Source organism: Sapajus apella, unplaced genomic scaffold, assembly GCF_009761245.1.
Source record: "Sapajus apella isolate SASKATOON/1434 unplaced genomic scaffold, GSC_monkey_1.0 scaffold10, whole genome shotgun sequence".
Lineage (NCBI taxonomy): Eukaryota > Metazoa > Chordata > Mammalia > Primates > Cebidae > Sapajus > Sapajus apella.
The window spans coordinates 21,502,057-21,521,045 of NW_022436950.1; the positions used below are offsets into that span (position 1 = coordinate 21,502,057).

The window sequence follows — 18,989 nt, forward strand, 5'->3', positions numbered from 1 at the left end:
TAGCAGTTTGGAAGCAGTAATAGAAACACCCAAGTAAAAATGGTTTATCAAAAAAAGTTATTTAATGAAATCATTTAACAAAAAATATAGGCAGGTAGCTCCAGCCTTGGTTTAATCAGCCTTGGTGATTAAAGTACCTTTTGGGGTTCAGGTTTTTTTTTTTAAAAAATTGATATAAAGTATACATAACACAATTTACCATTTTAACCAGTTTGAAGTGTCAATTTCATGGCATTAATTACTTTCACATAGTTGTACAATTACTACTTTGTATCTTCAGAACTTTTTCAACACCCCAAACATAAACCTTGTGCCCGTCAGGCTGTCACTCCTCATGCTTACTCCTTCAGTCCTGGTAACTACTGTTCTCTTTCTGTCTGTGAATTTGTTCACTCTCAGTACCTCATGTAAGTGGAATCAAAATATTTATCTGTTTATGTCTGGCTTATTTCACTTAGCATAAAGTTTTCAAGCTTCGTCCATGTTGTAACATGTATCAGTACTTCATTCCTTTCTCAGGCTGAAGGATACTTCCTTATGTACATACCACATTTCGTTTAGTCATTCATTCATTGATGATCATTTGAGTTGTTTCCACTTTCTGCCTCCTGTAAATAATGCTGCTATGAATATTAGTGCACAAATACTGGTTCAAGTCCCTGCTTTCACTGGGTATGGGTCAATTCCTAGAAGTGAAATTGCAGGATCGTGTGGTAATTCTATGTCTGCTGTTTTGAGGAAAGCTGCCACACTATCTTCCACAGTGGCTGCACCATTTTACATTCCCATCACCAACACTCAAGAGTTCCAGTTTCTCTTCTACATCTTCATGGACTGAGATGGTGTCTCGCTCTGTCGCTCAGGCTGGAGTGCAGGGCCGTGAACTCGGCTCCCTGCAATCTCCGCCTCCTGGGTTCAAGTGATTCTCCTGCCTCAGCCTCTGGAGTAGCTGTGATTACAGGTAACTGCCACCACACCTGGCTAATTGTTTTCGTGTGTGTTTTTAGTAGAGACAGGGTTTCACCATATTGGCCAGGCTGGTCTTGAACCCCTGATATCAAGTGATCTGCCCACCTCAGCCTCCCAAAGTGCTGGGACTACAGGCCTGAGCCACCGCACCCAGCCTGATTTTCTTTCTTTTGATACTAGCCATCCTAAAGAGCATGCAGAACTGTCTCACTGGAGTGTAGATTTTCACTTCTTACAACACAGAGTGCCATGGGCTCAGGGGCAGGATGGACAGAGCTCCAGCAGGTGACGTAGAAATTATGGTGAGGGGTGGGGCGCCAGGGCAGGCTTTCTAAACCATGCAAGGGAACCTAGTAAGAACATGGCCTCCTCTGCTTCCTGTGATCACAGTGGGGGCTGCACTGACTCTGAGACCAAGAAGAACCGGTGGACCTGAGGCTTGGAAAGCAACTCTGAAGGGAAGGGAGGACTCACGGAGCTGCACTTAGGCAGGAGGCCTTAAAGAGTAGTGGAAGTGTGCCCTGAAGAAGAGCCAACAAAGGAAGGCCTGCTGTCCTTGGGCAGGAAGTCCTTGCTGATCAGGCCATGTGTGGCTAGGATCCGGAGGAGTCCATGGCGAAACTTCTGGCCGATGAAGGCATAGATGAGGGGGTTGAGGCAGCTGTGGAGGATGCCCAGAATCTCGGTGGCATCCAGGGCCCGGTCAATGTCATTGCGGCGCTGACAGGTCTCCTTGATCATCTGGGTCCTCATGAGGGTGTCTGCGAGCAGGACCAGGTGGTAGGGCAGCCAGCAGAGCAGGAAGATGAGGACCACAGCAAAGATGACCCGCATGGCCCGGTGCTTCTGCCCCATGTGGGCCTTAAACAGCGTGCGCAGGGTGAATCCGTAGCACAACAGCATGACCAGCAGCGGCACAATGAAGCCAAAGGTCTGGGGCAGGATCCGCAACACCATCCGCCATGTTGCTGTATTGTTGCCCATATCCTCATAGCAGACAGGGCTAAAAGAGGGTGGGTAGATGGTCCTTCGGAAAAGCAAGACGGGCAGGGACAGGATCAAGGACAGACCCCAGATGCTGAGACATATGAACTTGACCAAGTAGCGCTTCTGGGTCAGTGTGCGTGTGGCATGGACAATGGCCAGGTAGCGGTCCATGCTGATGCAGGCCAGTAGCAGGATGCCACTGTAGAAGTTGACTTCCTTCAGGAGCGAGACCACCTTGCACAGGAATGTGCCAAAAATCCAGCCACTCACCTTGGAGGCAGCCCAGATGGGCAAGGTCAGGGCAAAGAGCAGGTCAGCCAAGGCCAGGTTCAGCAGGTAGACATCAGTGACAGAGCGGCCGACCCTGCTGTATAAGATGACTAGCATCACGAGAGAGTTTCCCAGCAGGCTCAGCAGGAATACTAGGGCATAGATAATGACCACAAAATACTTGTTGATTTCCAGGGATTCTGGCTCACATGGGGCAGCATCTAGCAGAAGAGGGGGCAGGTCAGAGCTGTAAGTGTAATTACTAAGATCTTCAAAGAGATCTTCAAAGAGACCTTCGAGGCCGTAGTCAGCCCAGTTAATATGCTCCATTTTTGAGGAAAACTTAAATCCTGACCTATAGGAGAGAGATGAGGGTTACTGCACAGTAAATTCCCCAGATTCTTGCCCATCCACCCAAGAAACTGGTATAGGATTCTTTGTGTTGGCTTGAGTATTACATTGAAGTAACTTTCCCTTCAAATTTGTAAGTAGTAACTCTTAGGTTATGAGATAAATTTGGTGATAAATGGTACATTTTATGAAAGGACCATAGTTCTCTTTCATATAAGAGATAAATTTTTAGCATTTCTTTTAGCATCACCATCACCTAAAACTTTGTAGAAAGTTCTCTTTGGAGAATCCCCACAGAACACACAATACTACCTGGATCCTTCAGGGGTGAGCATCTTTGGCTATTAAGGCTCGGCTTAATGTTCAGAAATGTGAGCCACCACTCAGTTCTTTCTTTTTTTCTTTTCTTTTCTTCTTCTTCTTTTTTTTTTTTTTTTGGTAGAGATGGGGTCCTGCTATGTTGCTCAGAATGGTCTTAAACTTCTGAACTCAAGTAATTCTCCTGCCTCTGTCTCCCAAAGTGCTGGGAATACAGGCATGAGCCACTGCACTCAGCTCCATTCAGTGTTTAGTCAGGGGATTAAGCAGGTCCTCCAACTGGGCTGTACCCTCAGAAAAGATTGTGGTTTGACTATAAAGCTGAAACACGAATCCCTTTGTCCAATTTTCTGAAAGTTATTTCAAAAGACATATTCTGGAAAATGGTTTGAACAATATTGGCATGGAGTTTTGGAAGGTTCGAGCTAGAAGAATCTTTAGTTAATTAGTAATGCCCAGCATTTCTCTTTTGGATAGAAGGAGGCCAGTTCTGGGAATGTGTGTGTAGTTTGGAAAAGTATATTAAAAATAATAAGCAAGCGGGCTGCCTGATTCTCTCTGTGGGTGGAAATGTAACAGGTTATTTGGGGAGCAGGCAGATCACTTGAGGTCAGGAGTTCGAGGCCAGCCTGGCCAACATGGTGAAACCCTGTCTCTGTTAAAAATACAAAAATTAGCCAGGCATGGTGGTGCACAACTATAATCCCAGCTACACGGGAGGCTGAGGCACAAGAATTGCTTGAACTCAGGAGATGGAGGTTGAAGTGAGCTGAAATTGCATCACTGTACTCCAGTCTGGGTGACAGAGTGAGACTCTGCCTCAAAAAAAAAAAAAAAAAATGTATCCCAGTTTCTTAAAGAAGAAGTCAACTAAAGCAAACAGCTCCCTAATTAGCTTTGTTTTGAACCACAAAATAGATCACCCTCCTGTCATTTCCTTAGAGTAAGGGATGACAATCCTACCACCAACCATGTCCAAGTCCATAACTTACCCTCAGATGGAACCCAGTGTCAGAGAAAAACCAGGAAACCAAACACCCCAGGACTCACCTCACACTCACCAGGCTGGGCACACTCAGAAAAAGATGCCCAAGAACAATGTGGGTGAGGAAGTGGAGAAGTCAGAACTCTCCCACATTGCTGGTGAGAATGAAAGATGGCCCAGCTGCTTTGGAAAACAGTTTAGCCGTTGCTCAAAAAAGTTAAACATAGAGTTACCCACCACATGAACCAACAACCCCATCCTAGGTATATACCCAAGAGAATTGAAAGCTAATGTTCATAGCAGCATTCATCATTAAGTTCAAAAAGTGGAAACAAACCAAATATCCATCAGCTGATGAATGGACAGACAAATTGAGGCACAATCATGAGCAACTGAAAGACGGATCACATATACCAGTGGTCCCATAAGATTATGCTGCGTTTTTAGTGTTCTTTCCTATGTTTAGATATACAAATAGTTACCATTGCGTAACAATTACCTACAGTATTGAGTATTTAGAAGCAGTAGGCTTTACCATATAGCCCATGCTATAAATCATATACTCCACGATGTTTACACAACATATTTCTCAGAACGTATCCCCATTGTTAAGCAACTTAGGACTGTATTACATTCAATGGAATATTATTCAGCCATAAGAAGGAATGAGGAACTGATACACAATACAACATGAACATTGAAAATGTTAGTCTAGGTGAAAGAAGGCAGACACAAAGGTTTTCCTATTGTGTGATTCCATATATGTGAAATGACCAGAATAGGCAAACGGGTTGAATCAGTAGAGACAGAAGGTAGATTGGTGGTTGCCAGGGGCAAGGGGAGTTGGGGGAGGGATGGTAATGAGTATGAAAATTTTCTTTTGAGTGATGAAAGTGTTCTGGAATTAGAGGCAAAGGTTGTAGAATATATTAAAAACTTTAAATGGGTGACTTTTGTGGTATGTGACTTACGTCTCAAGAAAAAGATTAACCAAAGGGTGCAGAGCCTTGCAAAGCAAACACAAATATTACAACAATAACAACAAAAGTCCTAGGGAGGATTTCTCTTTAGCAGAAAGGAAGTCTCTGTTGTCATCCATCATATGTAGCAAAGAAGAAAGCTTAAGAGGATTAAGCAAAACTGAAAAAATAATGCCCTTTTCCTCCAAGAGTCCTGGAATTCTCAGCCATCTCCTTCCTGAGAAGCAATTACTTTCCCTTTTAAGAGACGGGGGCCAGATAAGTTGCATTCCCAGCATGCCAAGGCAACTGATAGAGAAGATTCAATCAGTTGATGAACCTAGAGAGGCGTGGTGATGACGGTCAGGCCCTGCCTGGCCAGAAGCCTGAGGAGGCGGTGAGAGGGCTGGGAATACAGCTTACTGGACCAAGTATGGTCAGCAAGACCTGAAAGAAGTCACCAGCTCTGCAGTCCCATTGTCGAGAACAAGTTTGATTAGAGGCCCAGAGTATGTCCAATGAAGTCATGAGGTCAAAGGTGGATCACCTCTGAGAGCAGCTGATTACAGATGCTCTTAAGGGAACAAATGACCCAGGAGCAGACCCATCTTTGAGAGTAGATATAGGGCATATTGGGTGCAGAGAGCTTGTGCTCTTAGAGAGCAGAGCTTTGCATATGTAAGCATTGGCTGTGAGAAGCCAGGGCTGGGGCTGTGGCAGAAACTGCTTTGTCAGCACAGACAGCAGTGGCAGAGCATGTTTCACAGGTAAATCCTCATTGTGGATAATCTAGTGCTCAGCTGTGCTGGGGGTGGGCTGGAGGTGTATGGGTGAGCTCATGTTCCCAGGCATTATGGGTCAACTTGAGGTTCCAGAGGGAGAGCATGGTATTAAGTCAACCTGCATATGGTCCACTCACATTCTCTTCAGGACAGAAGGTAGAGAGCTCAGCAAGGAGAACGAGGTCAGGCCAGTGACTGACAGCTCCTGGGGTAGGGAGTAGGGGTGTTTGTTGTTGATGTTTGCTTTTTAGTTCACCAATCTCTACAGAGGATGACTTGGCAGTTAGAGGGACAAACTAAGGGAAGGAGGTGACACATCTGAGGTCTACATTGTCCTCACAGGTACATGATCTCCATGGCTCATTATAAGTCGATATGATTAGGCCCTGTTCATAGAAGACCGAGGCACAAGGAAGATCAGCTGACCTAACAGGAAGACTCAGCAACAAGCTTGTGATCTCAGGGTGGAGAAGTGGTACAACCAGGGCTCCGGTTCCAGTGAGGTGTAAAGGGCTCCACTTGTATTATTTGCAGACTCTAGCCCTGCCTCTTAAAAAAAAGTGCACCTCATATATTAAATGTATTTATAAGCTAAGTTCTTCAGCTATCATTAAATCAACCTGTATATTGTGCACTCACATCCTCTGATGTTTTGTGCATTGTTTCCTTTTGCTGTTTCTTAGACCCAGAATGAAAGAAACAGCTCTTGCAGGGATGATAAACCAAATACCCTTCAACTGCTGGGTCCGGCTGACCACTCAGTCATATTTTCCAGGATCAAATGGGGGCTTCCTTGACTTAGGGAAAAAAATGCCAGCCCCCAAATGACTCATTGTAGTTTGGAAATTCCATAGATGATAGTGTGAATTCTAATTTATTACATAAAAATGCTATAGAACAAGAGACATTTACAAGATCTCAAACATCTAAGGCAATATTTTTAACAACAAAACAAACAGTCATTTTAATACAATTCCAGTATTCTTTCTCTCTATAAATATAATCCACAGGCCAGGTGCCGTGGCTCATGCCTGTAATCCCAGCACTTTGGGAGGCTGAAGTGGACGGATCACAAGGTCAGGAGATCGAGACCATCCTGGCCAACATGGTGAAACCCTATCTCTACTAAAAATACAAAAATTAGCTGGTCATGGTGGTACATGCCTATAATCCCAGCTACTCAGGAGGCTGAGGCAGAATTGCTTGAAACCAGGAGGTGGAGGCTTCAGAGATCGTGCCACTGTACTCCAGCCTGGGCGACAGAGCAAGACTGTCTCAAAAAAAAAAAAAAAAAAATCCACAAATATTTGCATTTAGTGTAGGGAAGTGGGAATTCAACAGTGCTTGGCCCATCCTCAGACCCAGTCCTAGCCCAGGCAAGGAGGGCTGGCTGAGTCTTGGAAGGCCACCAGGCCAAGGGAAGAGGATGGGCAGCTGGTTGCCCTGAGGGGTTGGAGAAGGTTGTGGGGGGGAGGAACAGAGATTCTCCCTTTGGGCATGGGGAGCCCCAAAGTGAGAAAATGAAGAGGCCAAGGGTTGAGGGTGAGGGGCCCCCAAGGGTGGGGAGAGATGCTTGGGATAAATGTAGGCTTAGTGTCAAGGGGAACAGAGGACAGAGACATGCTAGCTGGTGGGAAGGGTGGGTGTTCCAAGACTTACCAGGATGCTGGGCTTTTCACCTGTAGAACACCTCCAGGACAGCAGCTGCAGCCTATGAAAGGGAGGTGGTGGTGAGAACACAGTGGAGGAAGTGAGTGGTGAATTAGATTGCTCAATGCAACGCAGGGGTGGAGCTCCTGAGGGTGCGGGAGATTCTGATAAATTTGAATAATTAGTTCCCAGGTCAGCCCTCAGATGCATAGTCATTTCATGGACTCATAGAGTTTATATTGGAAAGGGACCTGATGGGTTTTCTAGCTAGTCTTTCCATTTTACAGATGGGGAAACTGAAGCCCAGAGAAGGAAATGGCTTGCCCAGGACTGCACGGATTTCTCTCATCTTTGCTGTATCCCAGAGCGCCTGGCTCCTTCAGCTGCCCTGTTTGAGTCTCCTGGCACTCCAGCTGCCTCAGGTTCCCCCATCGTACCCTTGGCAATAGTACTAAAGCTCTTGAATGTCTTTCATGTTTCAAGACAACAGAGCTGGACTGAAGCTTCTGGTGAGTCTGGTGGTGTTCCTGCCTGAACCTGATGCATCTACTCCTTGGCCCCACTCCTGCCTTCATCTTACCCCTCACTTCCCAACTGTCTGCTCTGACCGCAAGTCCATCTCAGAGTATTGATATTCCTTCCTGGTTCATACACTAAGCATTGGGTCTGAGGACCCCAATTCTGCAGGAGCTACCACCCTTGGAGCCAAGACCCTCTAATTTGGAAAGAAAGCCTTTCGGTAGAAGTGAAGATCCCACCCAAGTCCAAATACACTTTTCAAAACAGTATTGAGTGACCCTAAGAATGTATTTTATCAATTTGCTATTGATTACAAGTGAATGAATTAATCCAGGTAGAGCCATGAACGCTAATTCTGCTCCCTCCCAAGCTCTCTCCTCCATTACTCCTTACCCTGTCTCTTGCTCCATGCATCCCAGGGCCCAGAGGGGACGCAAAGCCTGTGGCAGACACACTTAAACTGCCTACCTAGCCCAATGAAAGAATCTTTGAGACCAACTGTTCAGCAAACATTTCTTAGTCTTCGTTACATCTCTTTCTCGTGCTGGGGAAGAATGCAATGCCACCTGGCCAGTTGATGCGAAAACCAGATAGAGGCCCATTACACATGGAGAGAGGCAGATGAGAGCAGAGCTGGCTGAGCAATTCTGGGCAAGTGACTTTTCCTTTCTGAGTCTCAGTTTACTCATCTGTAAAATGGGGCCAATGCAAAATCCAACTCATGGGATTGTGGTGAGGATGAAATGTGCGATTATTTGTAAAGCACTTAAGATATATGTAAAGTACAATGTTAGCTTTCATTGTTGTGATCATCATTACTGGAAAGCTTATTCACTGATAACATGCTGCCTCTCTCACCACATCCCCAGTCAAGGGAAAGCAGTGGGCAGTGGGTCTGCTTTCAAGGCTGACTTTGATGACATCTAATTTGCTTTGACCTGTGTTTTAATTGTCATATTAACTGTAATGTTGAGTGTCTGCCAGGTTCTGGCTTCTGGGCAAAGTGCTTTTCAGAATTTATATAGTTAATCCTCAGGACAACCTCATGAAGTAGGCACTTTCTGGATGAGGAAACAAAGACTCTGAGAGGTTAAGAAACTTACGTAGAGTGACACAGCTGAACTGGGTTTTCAGCAGTTTAAAACACTTCTAAAAATCTGCTCTCAAATCCCATATCCTGTTCACTGTAATAAGGAGCAGGATCCCAGCCTCAAGTTTCTGAGCTCCATTAGGTTCCTCCCTGTGTCTCAGACAGCCAGACACAAAGGATGTAAAGAGGGGAGTCCGGATTTGACGTTTCCTAGTCAGCCTCTTTTTTCATGCCCCTTAGGTCAGCTTCATTTCCATAGAGATCACTGCGATTATACATAGGGTGGAGTGAATTAAAAAACTGGCTTCTGGTGTGGTGGCTCACACCTGTGATCCCAGCACTTTGGGAGGCTGAGGTGGGTGGATCACTCGAGGCCAGAGTTCAAGACCAGCCTGGCCAACATGGTGAAACCTTGTTTCTACTAAAAATGCAAAAATTAGCTGGGTGTGGTAGTGCACACCTGTAATCCTAGCTACTCGGGAGGCTGAAGCATAAGAATTGCTTGAAATTGGGAGGCAGGAGTTACAGTAAGGTGCCATTGCACTCCAGCCTGGGCAACCGAGTGAGACCCTGTCTCAAACAAAACCAAAACCAAAACAAAAACCTGGCTTCTAATCCTGGTTCTGCCATTTCTGAGCTTGGAGAAGTCATTCTTTCTGGGCCTGGTGTATGCCTGGTGTAGCTTCTTCTAAGTCTATTCTGTCTAGCATGGTAGCTACTAGCCATGTGTAGCTATTTAAATTTAAATTAATTAAAATAAAGGCCAGGCAAGGTGGCCCATGCCTATAATCCAAGCACTTTGGGAGGCCGAGATGGGTGGATCGCTTGAGCCCAGGAGTTTGAGACCAGCCTGGGCAACATGGTAAAATGCTGGCTCTACAAAATTAAAAAAAAAAAAAAAAAAAATCAACAAAACAAAACATTAGCTGAGTGTAGTGCCTGTAGTTGCAGCTACTTAGGAGGCTGAGGTGGGAGAATCACCTGAGATTTGGAGGTTGAGGCTGTAATAAGCCAAGATCATGCCTTTGCACTCCAGCCTGGGCTTTGGGGTGAGACCCTGTCTCATACACACACACATACACAAGGGAAAAAAATGAAAATGAAAATTCAGATCCTTAGTTACACTAGTCACATTTCAAGTGCTCAGTAGCCACATGTGACTAGTGGCTACCATATTGGATAGGGCAAATCTGGAACAATTCTATTACTGCAGAAAATTCTTTCGTACAGCACTGTCTAGGTGAAGAGTTAGTTGTCTTTAGCTCTAAGGTTCTATACTTCTCAGGGGCCTCAGAAGAGGCTGAAATTTCCAGATCCCTTCCATTAGAAGCACGTCCCCAGCATCTCAGACTGAACAGGTCACCTACCTGCTGTTATTAGAGTGTCCACCGAAGTCTTCAATATGCCTCAAGGTTGGGTGGTAGTCAGAGCTGTTACACAGAAAAAAAATGAAGCAGCCTGGACGATGAAACTTCTGGGTTGAGAGGGGGGAAATCGAGGAGGCCCTCCTGGGGAGGTGTTCCTACAGAGGAACAATAAGGTCTGTCCTGGGACTTTGACCCAGGACAGGTGCCACCTAGTGATTCTGGGATGAGCGCTGTGGATTTTCACATCTTCCTGTCTGATGGCTTCTGGAGGAGACTGCCAGTCTGAAGGTGGAGATTTGCCTACCCACCTTCTGTCTCAGAGTGTTCTGAACCTGAACTTCCTTTTTTAACAGGGAAGATGCAGGCATCCCAGCCCCCCTCAACAGACTAGTCGGAACTCACACGCAGTTTCTTCCTTCTTTCCAGGGTCAGAGTGAGAAATGTCCCTCCTTCTGTTTCTGTTGAATCCCCTGCACCTGACCGTGGGACCCATTGCCTCTCTGATCCTTGAGGATCCTGCTTTCTCCCCACTCTGTCCTGGCTCTTTTCCTTCCACCATACCTTACTTATGCCTTTATCACGCTCCCTCTGTCCTAGTACCCTTTTGCTAACACAGCTGCTCTCTCGGCTTCCTCTGCTGCTCAACAAATACACTGCAACTGCCTTCCTTCCTACTCCTCCACTGAAATAGCTTTTGCCAAGGTTTCCAATGACCTCTGGGTTGCTACACCCAACAAATTCATTTTTTTTAGACTGGACTGCTTTTTTTCCCCCTAAGAGAGCAGATTGAGGCAGTGTTAGCATGCCTCTCCCACTTGGAAGGACAGAGTAGTGTGTAGAGATTCACACTGTGAATTTTTTTCTCCAGGAACGAATACAGGAAGTGAACAGGAAAACTGGAAGAATCCACAGAACTTTTGAAAGAAGTGGCAGGCTGCAGCCTACTCTGTGAGACAGGCAAAAAAACTCACCTCTAGGTAGAATAGTACTGGACTCAGGAAGGAGAAAACGGCTGCCTATTTTCAGCGATCACCACTGCTTACAACACCCTGACTAACCAGAAGTCCTGAGTCTGTCCACGTGATAAGTTCACTATAATTATAATCAGCATTCGAGAAAGTCAGCACTCTAAGCCTATCTACAGCCAAGGAACCTTGCAGAGTTTATGTCACTCTCCTCCCACTTCTGTCAGAGGTGGTGCTGGTATCTACTGCTGGGAGTCTTAAAGATAGGTCACATTAGTGGATCCCTTGTAGACATTCCCCAGCACCAGCCCAAAGTCTGGCTAGACCCAGAAGAGCACTGTAGTCTGGCTCTCAGGAAGTCCCATTCTTAGAGGAAGGGGGAGAAGATCACATCAGGGGAATACCCTGTGGGACAAAAGAATTTGAATGGCAGGCCTTGAGTCCCAGATCTTTTCACTGGTGGGAAGTTTCCTACAGCAGAGATACAAATGCCATGCTGGGCAGAGGAGGAAAATTTTGCATCTCTACCCCAAAAGGCAGGCAGCCTCTAGTATTGGGAAGGGTCTTAGAGAAGGGGTCCTTGTTCCCCCTGCTATACCACTGCAGACAGAGCTGGAGCTTCTCCCAAGGGAATGTAGCATTGATGCACATGTAGACAGCCTTCCTGGAAAAAACCAGGGTGATTGCATCCCCATGGGAGGAATACTTTTCACATTCAGGCTTGCATGACAGGCAGTCACAATTCCTCTCTGCTTGGAATATCAACATTTCTACAGATGAAAAGAACTGCCTGTCTGATCTGAATAGCCAGAACTCTGGGACAGGAGTGAGGCTGGGAGGTGAATAGCTTTCCAGCTGGCCTGGTGGGGGTCCTGAGGTAGCTCCTACCCTTCACCCTGAGAAAACCTCAGCACGTCTAATTGAGATCTCTCCCAGCCACCTTCATCAAGGCTGAGATCTCTGCTCACCATGGGTATTACATCTACCCACCTGCTTTAGCTACAACTGATGCCTACCCAGGGATACTTCCCCTACTGGTCTGAAGCCTGAATGATCAGCTCAGTAAATAAAATATTGAGGAAAAATTAAATAAATAAATAAAGAGTACACAATCAGAGAATGAATAAGTTTAAAGAGATTCCTGCCATTTCAACCTCATAGGAGACAGTAAACCTTCCCACACACCAAGTACATAACTGCTACCACCAAGATCTGGGAAAGCCAGTGCACAAAGACTCTAACTAAGGAACTCACACAGAATCTTCACTCCTAAAAGCCAAAAGTCTTCACCCATGAAAACCAAGGATCAAATTAAGCTAAAATAAACTATAAACATTAAAGTCAGATCCTTAAGAAGAAAGAAAAAGAAATTTAAAAAAATAGTCAAATCAAAAATAATTCAAGAATAACTTGAAAATAATTCAAGAAAAATAATTCAAGAATAACTAGCCTACCCAAATGAGAAGGAACCAGAAAAGTAATTCTAAGAAGGGCTAAAGGAAGGAGCTTTATCCAGTTTTCACTGGTTTCCAAAATTAATTTTGTAAGAGTACTTTTTAAGTTACGATTCATGCATTCTACCTGTACAGAGCTCTGGGGTTGGTAGGCACAATGAAGTTTCCATTGCATAGCTAACGCCTTGCTGACAAGATTTAAGCAGAAATGTTAAACCCAGCATGGACAGAGATATTCGTGTCTTGGGGGTCTGGAGAATCAGCAAGCTAGGAGTCTTATAACCAGTAGAAGTAGGAATAAGGTTATAGCCAATGCTTCTTGCCACATAGAGACTGCTGTAGCGGGAGAGAATGTGTCCTCCACTTGGCTTTGTATCCAAGGTACCTCTGATGCTTCCCAACATCCTTTAACTTAAAAGGATAAACTATTGCAGAAAGATAAACAGTTGCAGATGTAGGGGATTTCAGTTATCAGCAGACACATTCCAAGGGGCAGCTGGTACTACCAGCAGGCACATCCCAGGAGTGGCTGGTATAGCTTAATTCGGTATCTTATCAGCAAGGACATTCCTGGGTCTGCTTGGAGTTAGCTTAGCCCAGCTATGTGCTCAGGGGAAGGTTAAAAAAAAAAAGAAAGTTGGCGGGCGGGGTGGGCAAGCGAAGAAGCTAACATGGAGTCTGTACAGCTCTTAGCTAAGAAAAAGTCAGTTAGGCTAACAAAGGGTAGGTTATCACAGTAACACCCCTGAAAGATCACACTAACTCTCCAGCAATAAATCCAAACCAAGATAAATTTTTGAAATACCAGATAAAGAATTCGAAAGGAAGGTTATTATTATAATTATTATTTTTTGAGATGGAGTTTCACTCTTGCTGCCCAGGCTAGAGTGTAATGGTGTGATCTCGGCTCACTGCAACCTCCACCTCCCGGGTTCAAGTGATTCTTCTGCCTCAGCCTCCTGAGTATCTGGAATTACAGGCATGTGCCACCACGCCTGGGCAATTTTTGTATTTTTAGTAGAGATGGGGTTGACCAGGCTTGTCTCAAACTCTTTGCCTCAAGCGTTCCACCTGCTTTGGCCTCCCAAAGTGCTGGGATTATAGGAATGAGCCACCATGCCTGGCCTAGAAGGTTGATTATTAAGCCACTTAAGGAGATATCAGAGAAAATAAAAACCAACATAAAGAAATAAAAAAAAAAAACAGTTCATGTTATGAATGAAAAAATTTCCAGAGAGGTATATATCACAAAGAAAAACCAACCAGAACTTTTCTTTATAAATCACCGAGTCTCAGGTAGTTCTTTATAGCAGTGTAGGAATGGAGTAATATGCCCAGGCGCTAGTTTCTCCAGTTCTTTAATGTTTAACTTATGTATTCATCAAAATTATAGTAAAGGGTTAGTGGAAATTAACCCTGGTTGCTAATGAAAACCTGACTTCCTGCATAAGAATTCATATAAACTCAAGGTAAAGGGAAAAAAGATATTCCACGCAAATGGAAACTAAAACCAAGCAGGCGTAGCTATTCTTATTTCAGGCAAAACAGACTTTTGAGCAATAACAGTAAAAAACAAAACAAAAACAAAAACAAAGAAGGACATTATATAATGATAAAATGATTAGTCCAAGAAGAAGATATTATAAATTCTAAATTTATATCCACCTAACACTGGAGCTCCCAGATTTATAAAACAATTACCAACAGACCTAAGAAATGAGATAGCAACACAATAATAGTGGGGGACTTCAGTACTCCACTGACAGCACTAGAGAGATCATCAAGATAGAAAGCCAACAAAGAAACAATGGGCTTAAACTACACCCTAGAACAAGTGGATTTAACAGATTCTGACAGGACATTCTTCCCCACAACTGCAGAATATACATACTTCTTATCAGCACATGGAACATTCCCCAGGACAGAACTTATGATAGACCACAAAACAAATCTCAATAAATTTAAGAAAATAAAAATAGCAAGTATCTTCTCACACCACAGTGGAATAAAACTGAAAATTAACTCTAAAAGGAACTCTCAAAACTATACAAATACATGGGAATTAAATAATCTGCTCTTGAAAGATTTTTGGGTTAGCAATGAAATCAAGATGGAAATTAAAAAATTCTTTGGTATGAATGATAATAGTGATACAATTTATCAAAACCTCTGGGATACAGCAAAAGCAGTGCTAAGAGGAAAGTTCATAGCATTAAATGCTTACATCAAAAAGTCCGCACGAGAACAAATTGACAACCTAATGTCACACCTCAAGAAACTGGAGAAACAAGAACAAACTCAACCTACATCCAGCAGAAGAAAAGAAATAATGAAGATCAGAGAAGAACCAAATGAAATGGAAACAAACAAAAACATTATAAAAGATAAATGAAACAAAAAGCTGGTTCTTTGAAAAGGTAAACGGAATTGATAGACCATTAGCGAGGTTAATCAAGAAAAGAAGAGAGAAGATCCAGATAAGCTCAATTAGAAATGAAACTGGAGATATTACAACTGATAACACAGAAATACAAAAAAACATTCAAGGCTACTATGAACGCCTTTATGTGCGCAAACTAGAAAAATCTGGAGGAAATGGATAGATTCCTGGAAACATACAATCCTCCTAGATTAAGTCAGGGAAAAATAGAAACCCTGATCAGACCAATAATAAGCAGTGAGATTGAATCAGTAATAAAAAATTGCGAACTCCAAAAAGTCCAAGACAAGATGGATTCACAGATGATTTCTACCAGATATTCAAAGAAGAATTGGTACCAATCCTACTGAAACGATTCCAAAAGATGAATAGGGAATCCACCCTAAATCATTCTATGAAGCTGGTGTCACCCTAATAACAAAACCAGGAAAGGACATAATAAAAAATGAAAACCATAGAACCTGATGAACATAGACATAAAAATCCTCAATAAAATACTAGCTAATGGAATCCAACAGCACATCAAAAATATAATACATCATGATCAAGTGGGTTTCATCCCAGGGATGCAGGGATGGTTTAACATACACAAGTCAGTAAATACGATACATCACATAGATAGAATTAAAAAGGAAAACCATATAATCATCTCAGTAGACACAAAACGTTTAATAAAATCAAACACCTTCAACAAAATAGGCATTGAAGGGACTTAGCTCAAAGTAATAAAGCCATATATGACAAACCCACAGCCAACATCATGCCGAATGGGGAGAAGTTGAAAGCATTCCCCTGGGAACTGGAATAAGACAAAGATGGCCACTTTCATCACCCTTATTCAACATACTACTGGAAGTCCCAGCCAGAGCAATCAGACAAGAGAAAGAAATAAAGGGCATCCAAACTGGAAAAGAGGAAGTCAAACTTTCACTGTTCACTGATGATATGATTGTATACCTAGAAAACCCTAATGATTCATCCAGAAAGCTCCTAGATCTGATAAATGAATTCACTAAAGTCTCAGGTTACAAAATGAATGTACACAAATCAGTAGCACTGCTATCTAACAACAACGACCAAGCTGAGAATCAAATCAAGAGCTCAATCGCTTCATAGCAGCTGCAAAAAATAAAATAAAATGCCTAGGGATATGCTTAACCAAGGAGGTGTAACCTCTCTACAAAGAAAACTACTAAACACCACTGAAAAATCATGGATGACACAAACAAATGGAAACACATCCCATGTTCATGGGTGGAAAAATCAATATTGTGAAAATGACCATACTGCCCAAAGCAATCTACAGATTCAATGACATTCCCATCAAAATACCATCATCTTTCTTCACAGAACTAGAAAAACAATCCTGAAATTCATATGAACCAAAAAAGAGCTGCAAAGCCAAAGCAAAACTAAGCAAAAAACAAATCTGAAGACATTACCTGGCTACAAATTATACTACAAGGCTATAATTACCAAAACAGCATGGTACTGGTATAAAAATAGGCATGTAGACCAAGGGAATGGAATAGAGAACCCAGAAATAAAACCAAATACAGCTATCTGAACTTTGATAAAACAAACAAAAACATAAATTGGGTAAAGGATATTTCAATAAACGGTTCTGGGAAACCACATGTAGAAGAATGGAACTGGATCCCCATCTCCCACCTTATACAAAAATCAACTCAAGATGAATCAAATACTTTAAATCTAAGACCTGAAATCATAAACATTCTAGAAGATAACTTTGGAAAATCTCTTCTGGATATTGGCGTAGGAAAAGAATTCATGACTAAGATCCCGAAAGCAAATGCAACAAAAACAAAAATAAATAAATGAGACCTAATTAAACTAAAAAGCTCCTGCATAGCAAAAGAAATAACCAGCATAGTAAACAGACAACCCACAGAGTGGGAGAATATATTTGCAAACTATGTATCCGACAAAGGACTAGTACTCAGAGGCCAGGAACTCAAACAAATCAGCAAAATAAGCATCTGACAAAGGACTAGAATCTAGTATCTAGAATCTACAAGGAGCTCAAATAAATCAGCAGGAAGAAACCAAATAATCCCATCAAAATGTGGGCAAAGGACATGAATAAACATTTCTCCAAAGAAGTTATGTAAACAGCCAACAAGCATGAGAAAAACACTCAACATCACTAATCATCAGGGAAATGCAAATTAAAACTGCAGTGAGATGCCACCCGACTCCTGCAAGAATGACCATAATTAAAAAGTAAAAAAATTTTTAAAAAAAAAAAAATAGATATTGGTGTAGATGTGGTGAAAAGAGACCACTTTTACACTGATGGTGAGAATGTAAAGTACAACCACTGTGGAAAACAGTGTGGAGATCCCTTAAAGGACTTGAAGTGGAACTACCATTCGATCCGGCAATCCCACTACTGGGTATCTACCCAAGGGAAAAGAAGTCATTATATGAAAAAGACACAGGAACACCTAGGTTTATAGCAGCACAATTCACAATTGCAAAAATATGGAACTGACCTAAATGCCCATCAGCCAATGAGTGGATAAAGAAAACATGGTTTATATGCACCATACAATACTACTCAGTCATAAAAAGGAACAAAATAATGTCTTTTGCAGCAACTTGGGTGGAGCTGAGGCCATTATTCTAAGTGAAGTAACTCAGGAATGGAAAACAAAATGTCGTATGTTCTCAGTTATAAGTGGGAGTTAAGCTATGAGGTTGCAAAGACCCAAGAATGTTATAATAGACTTTGGGGATGCAGGGAAGAAGTTTGGGAGGGCAGGGAGGGATAAAAGACTACATATTGGTTGTAATGTACACTGCTTGGGTGACAGGGGCATTAAAATCTCAGAAATCACTTCTAAAGAACTTATCCATGTAACAAAAAACCGCCTGTACCCCAAAACTATTGAAATATAAAAGAAATACACAAACACACAAAAACCGTTTTAATATGACAAAAATAAAGCATGCACATTGTAAAGAATACAAGCAATACGAAAGCACGGAAACACAGCTGGAAAGTCTCCCTTCCATTCCTCTTTCACCCATGTCTTTTCCTCAGGTAACTACTGTCTACAACTTGGTGTGTACATTTTCCCAGAATTCTCCCTATGCAAATACAAACATGTTTTCCTTCCTTCATTTCATAATAAAAAATACATCTCTACTGTATCATAGATATGTATATATCTTGCCTCGAGTGATCCTGCCATCTTAGCCTCCTGTATATCTGAGATTACAGGTGTGAGACACTGTGCCCAGCTGAATTAATTATTCTTATCTGTTTCCCTTTTGCTTTGGATTGTTATTTTGTTATTTTTTTTTGGCAAGCGATTCTCTTGCCTCTGCCTCTCAAAATGCTGGGATTACGTGCTCAGGCTGGAATGCTACCTTGGCTGACTGCAACCTCTGCCTCCCAAGTTCAAGCCACTCTCATACCTCAGCCTCCTGAGTAGCTGGGACTACAGGTGTTCACCACCACTCCTGGCTAATTTTTGTAATTTTAGTAGAGATGGGGTTTCACACCATGTTGGCCAGGCTGGTCTCGAACCCCTGGCCACCCGCCTTGACCTCCCAAAGTGCTGAGGATTACAGGCATGAGCCATCACTCCCAGTCTTGAATTGTTATTTTGTTATTGGTTTGTATGAGCTTTTTATATAATTTGGGCATATTGTTTTGAATATTTGTCAATTATGTTAAGACATTTTCTTCTTGTCTGCTATATGCTTTTCAACTTTATTTATGGTGGAAAGTTATTGTCCAGGTCTAACTTAATCTCTCTATCATTAAATCCCACTGATCCACTCTCCTCTATTTCCTTTGATCTCTCTTGGTCTTGTTTGTTGCTCTATTTCTTTTTTTTTTTTTTCCAAATCA

At 42.8% G+C, this 18,989-nt stretch overlaps 1 protein-coding gene across 2 annotated transcripts; it reads right to left on the reverse strand.

Annotated features, from left to right (window-relative positions):
* Nucleotides 1-1,041: 1,041 nt before the first annotated feature.
* Nucleotides 1,042-11,815, reverse strand: CXCR2 (C-X-C motif chemokine receptor 2). Of its 2 annotated transcripts, none has more exons than XM_032278262.1 (3): nt 10,248-11,815; nt 7,281-7,332; nt 1,042-2,447 (listed from the first exon to the last, which is right to left on the reverse strand). In XM_032278262.1, the coding sequence occupies exon 3, from the start codon at nt 2,341-2,343 to the stop codon at nt 1,468-1,470; it is 876 nt and encodes a 291-aa protein (XP_032134153.1). In that variant the 5' UTR covers nt 2,344-2,447; nt 7,281-7,332; nt 10,248-11,815; the 3' UTR covers nt 1,042-1,467. The 2 variants fall into 2 exon arrangements, with proteins under 2 accessions (XP_032134153.1, XP_032134152.1); XM_032278261.1 differs by having other exon boundaries at nt 1,042-2,581; nt 10,248-11,814.
* Between the last annotated feature and the right edge of the window lie 7,174 nt (nt 11,816-18,989).

Excerpts from the sequence above, each read along its gene's own strand:
- CXCR2 (XM_032278261.1), bottom strand. The coding sequence starts at position 2,556 with ATGGAGCATATTAACTGGGCTGACTACGGCCTCGAAGGTCTCTTTGAA.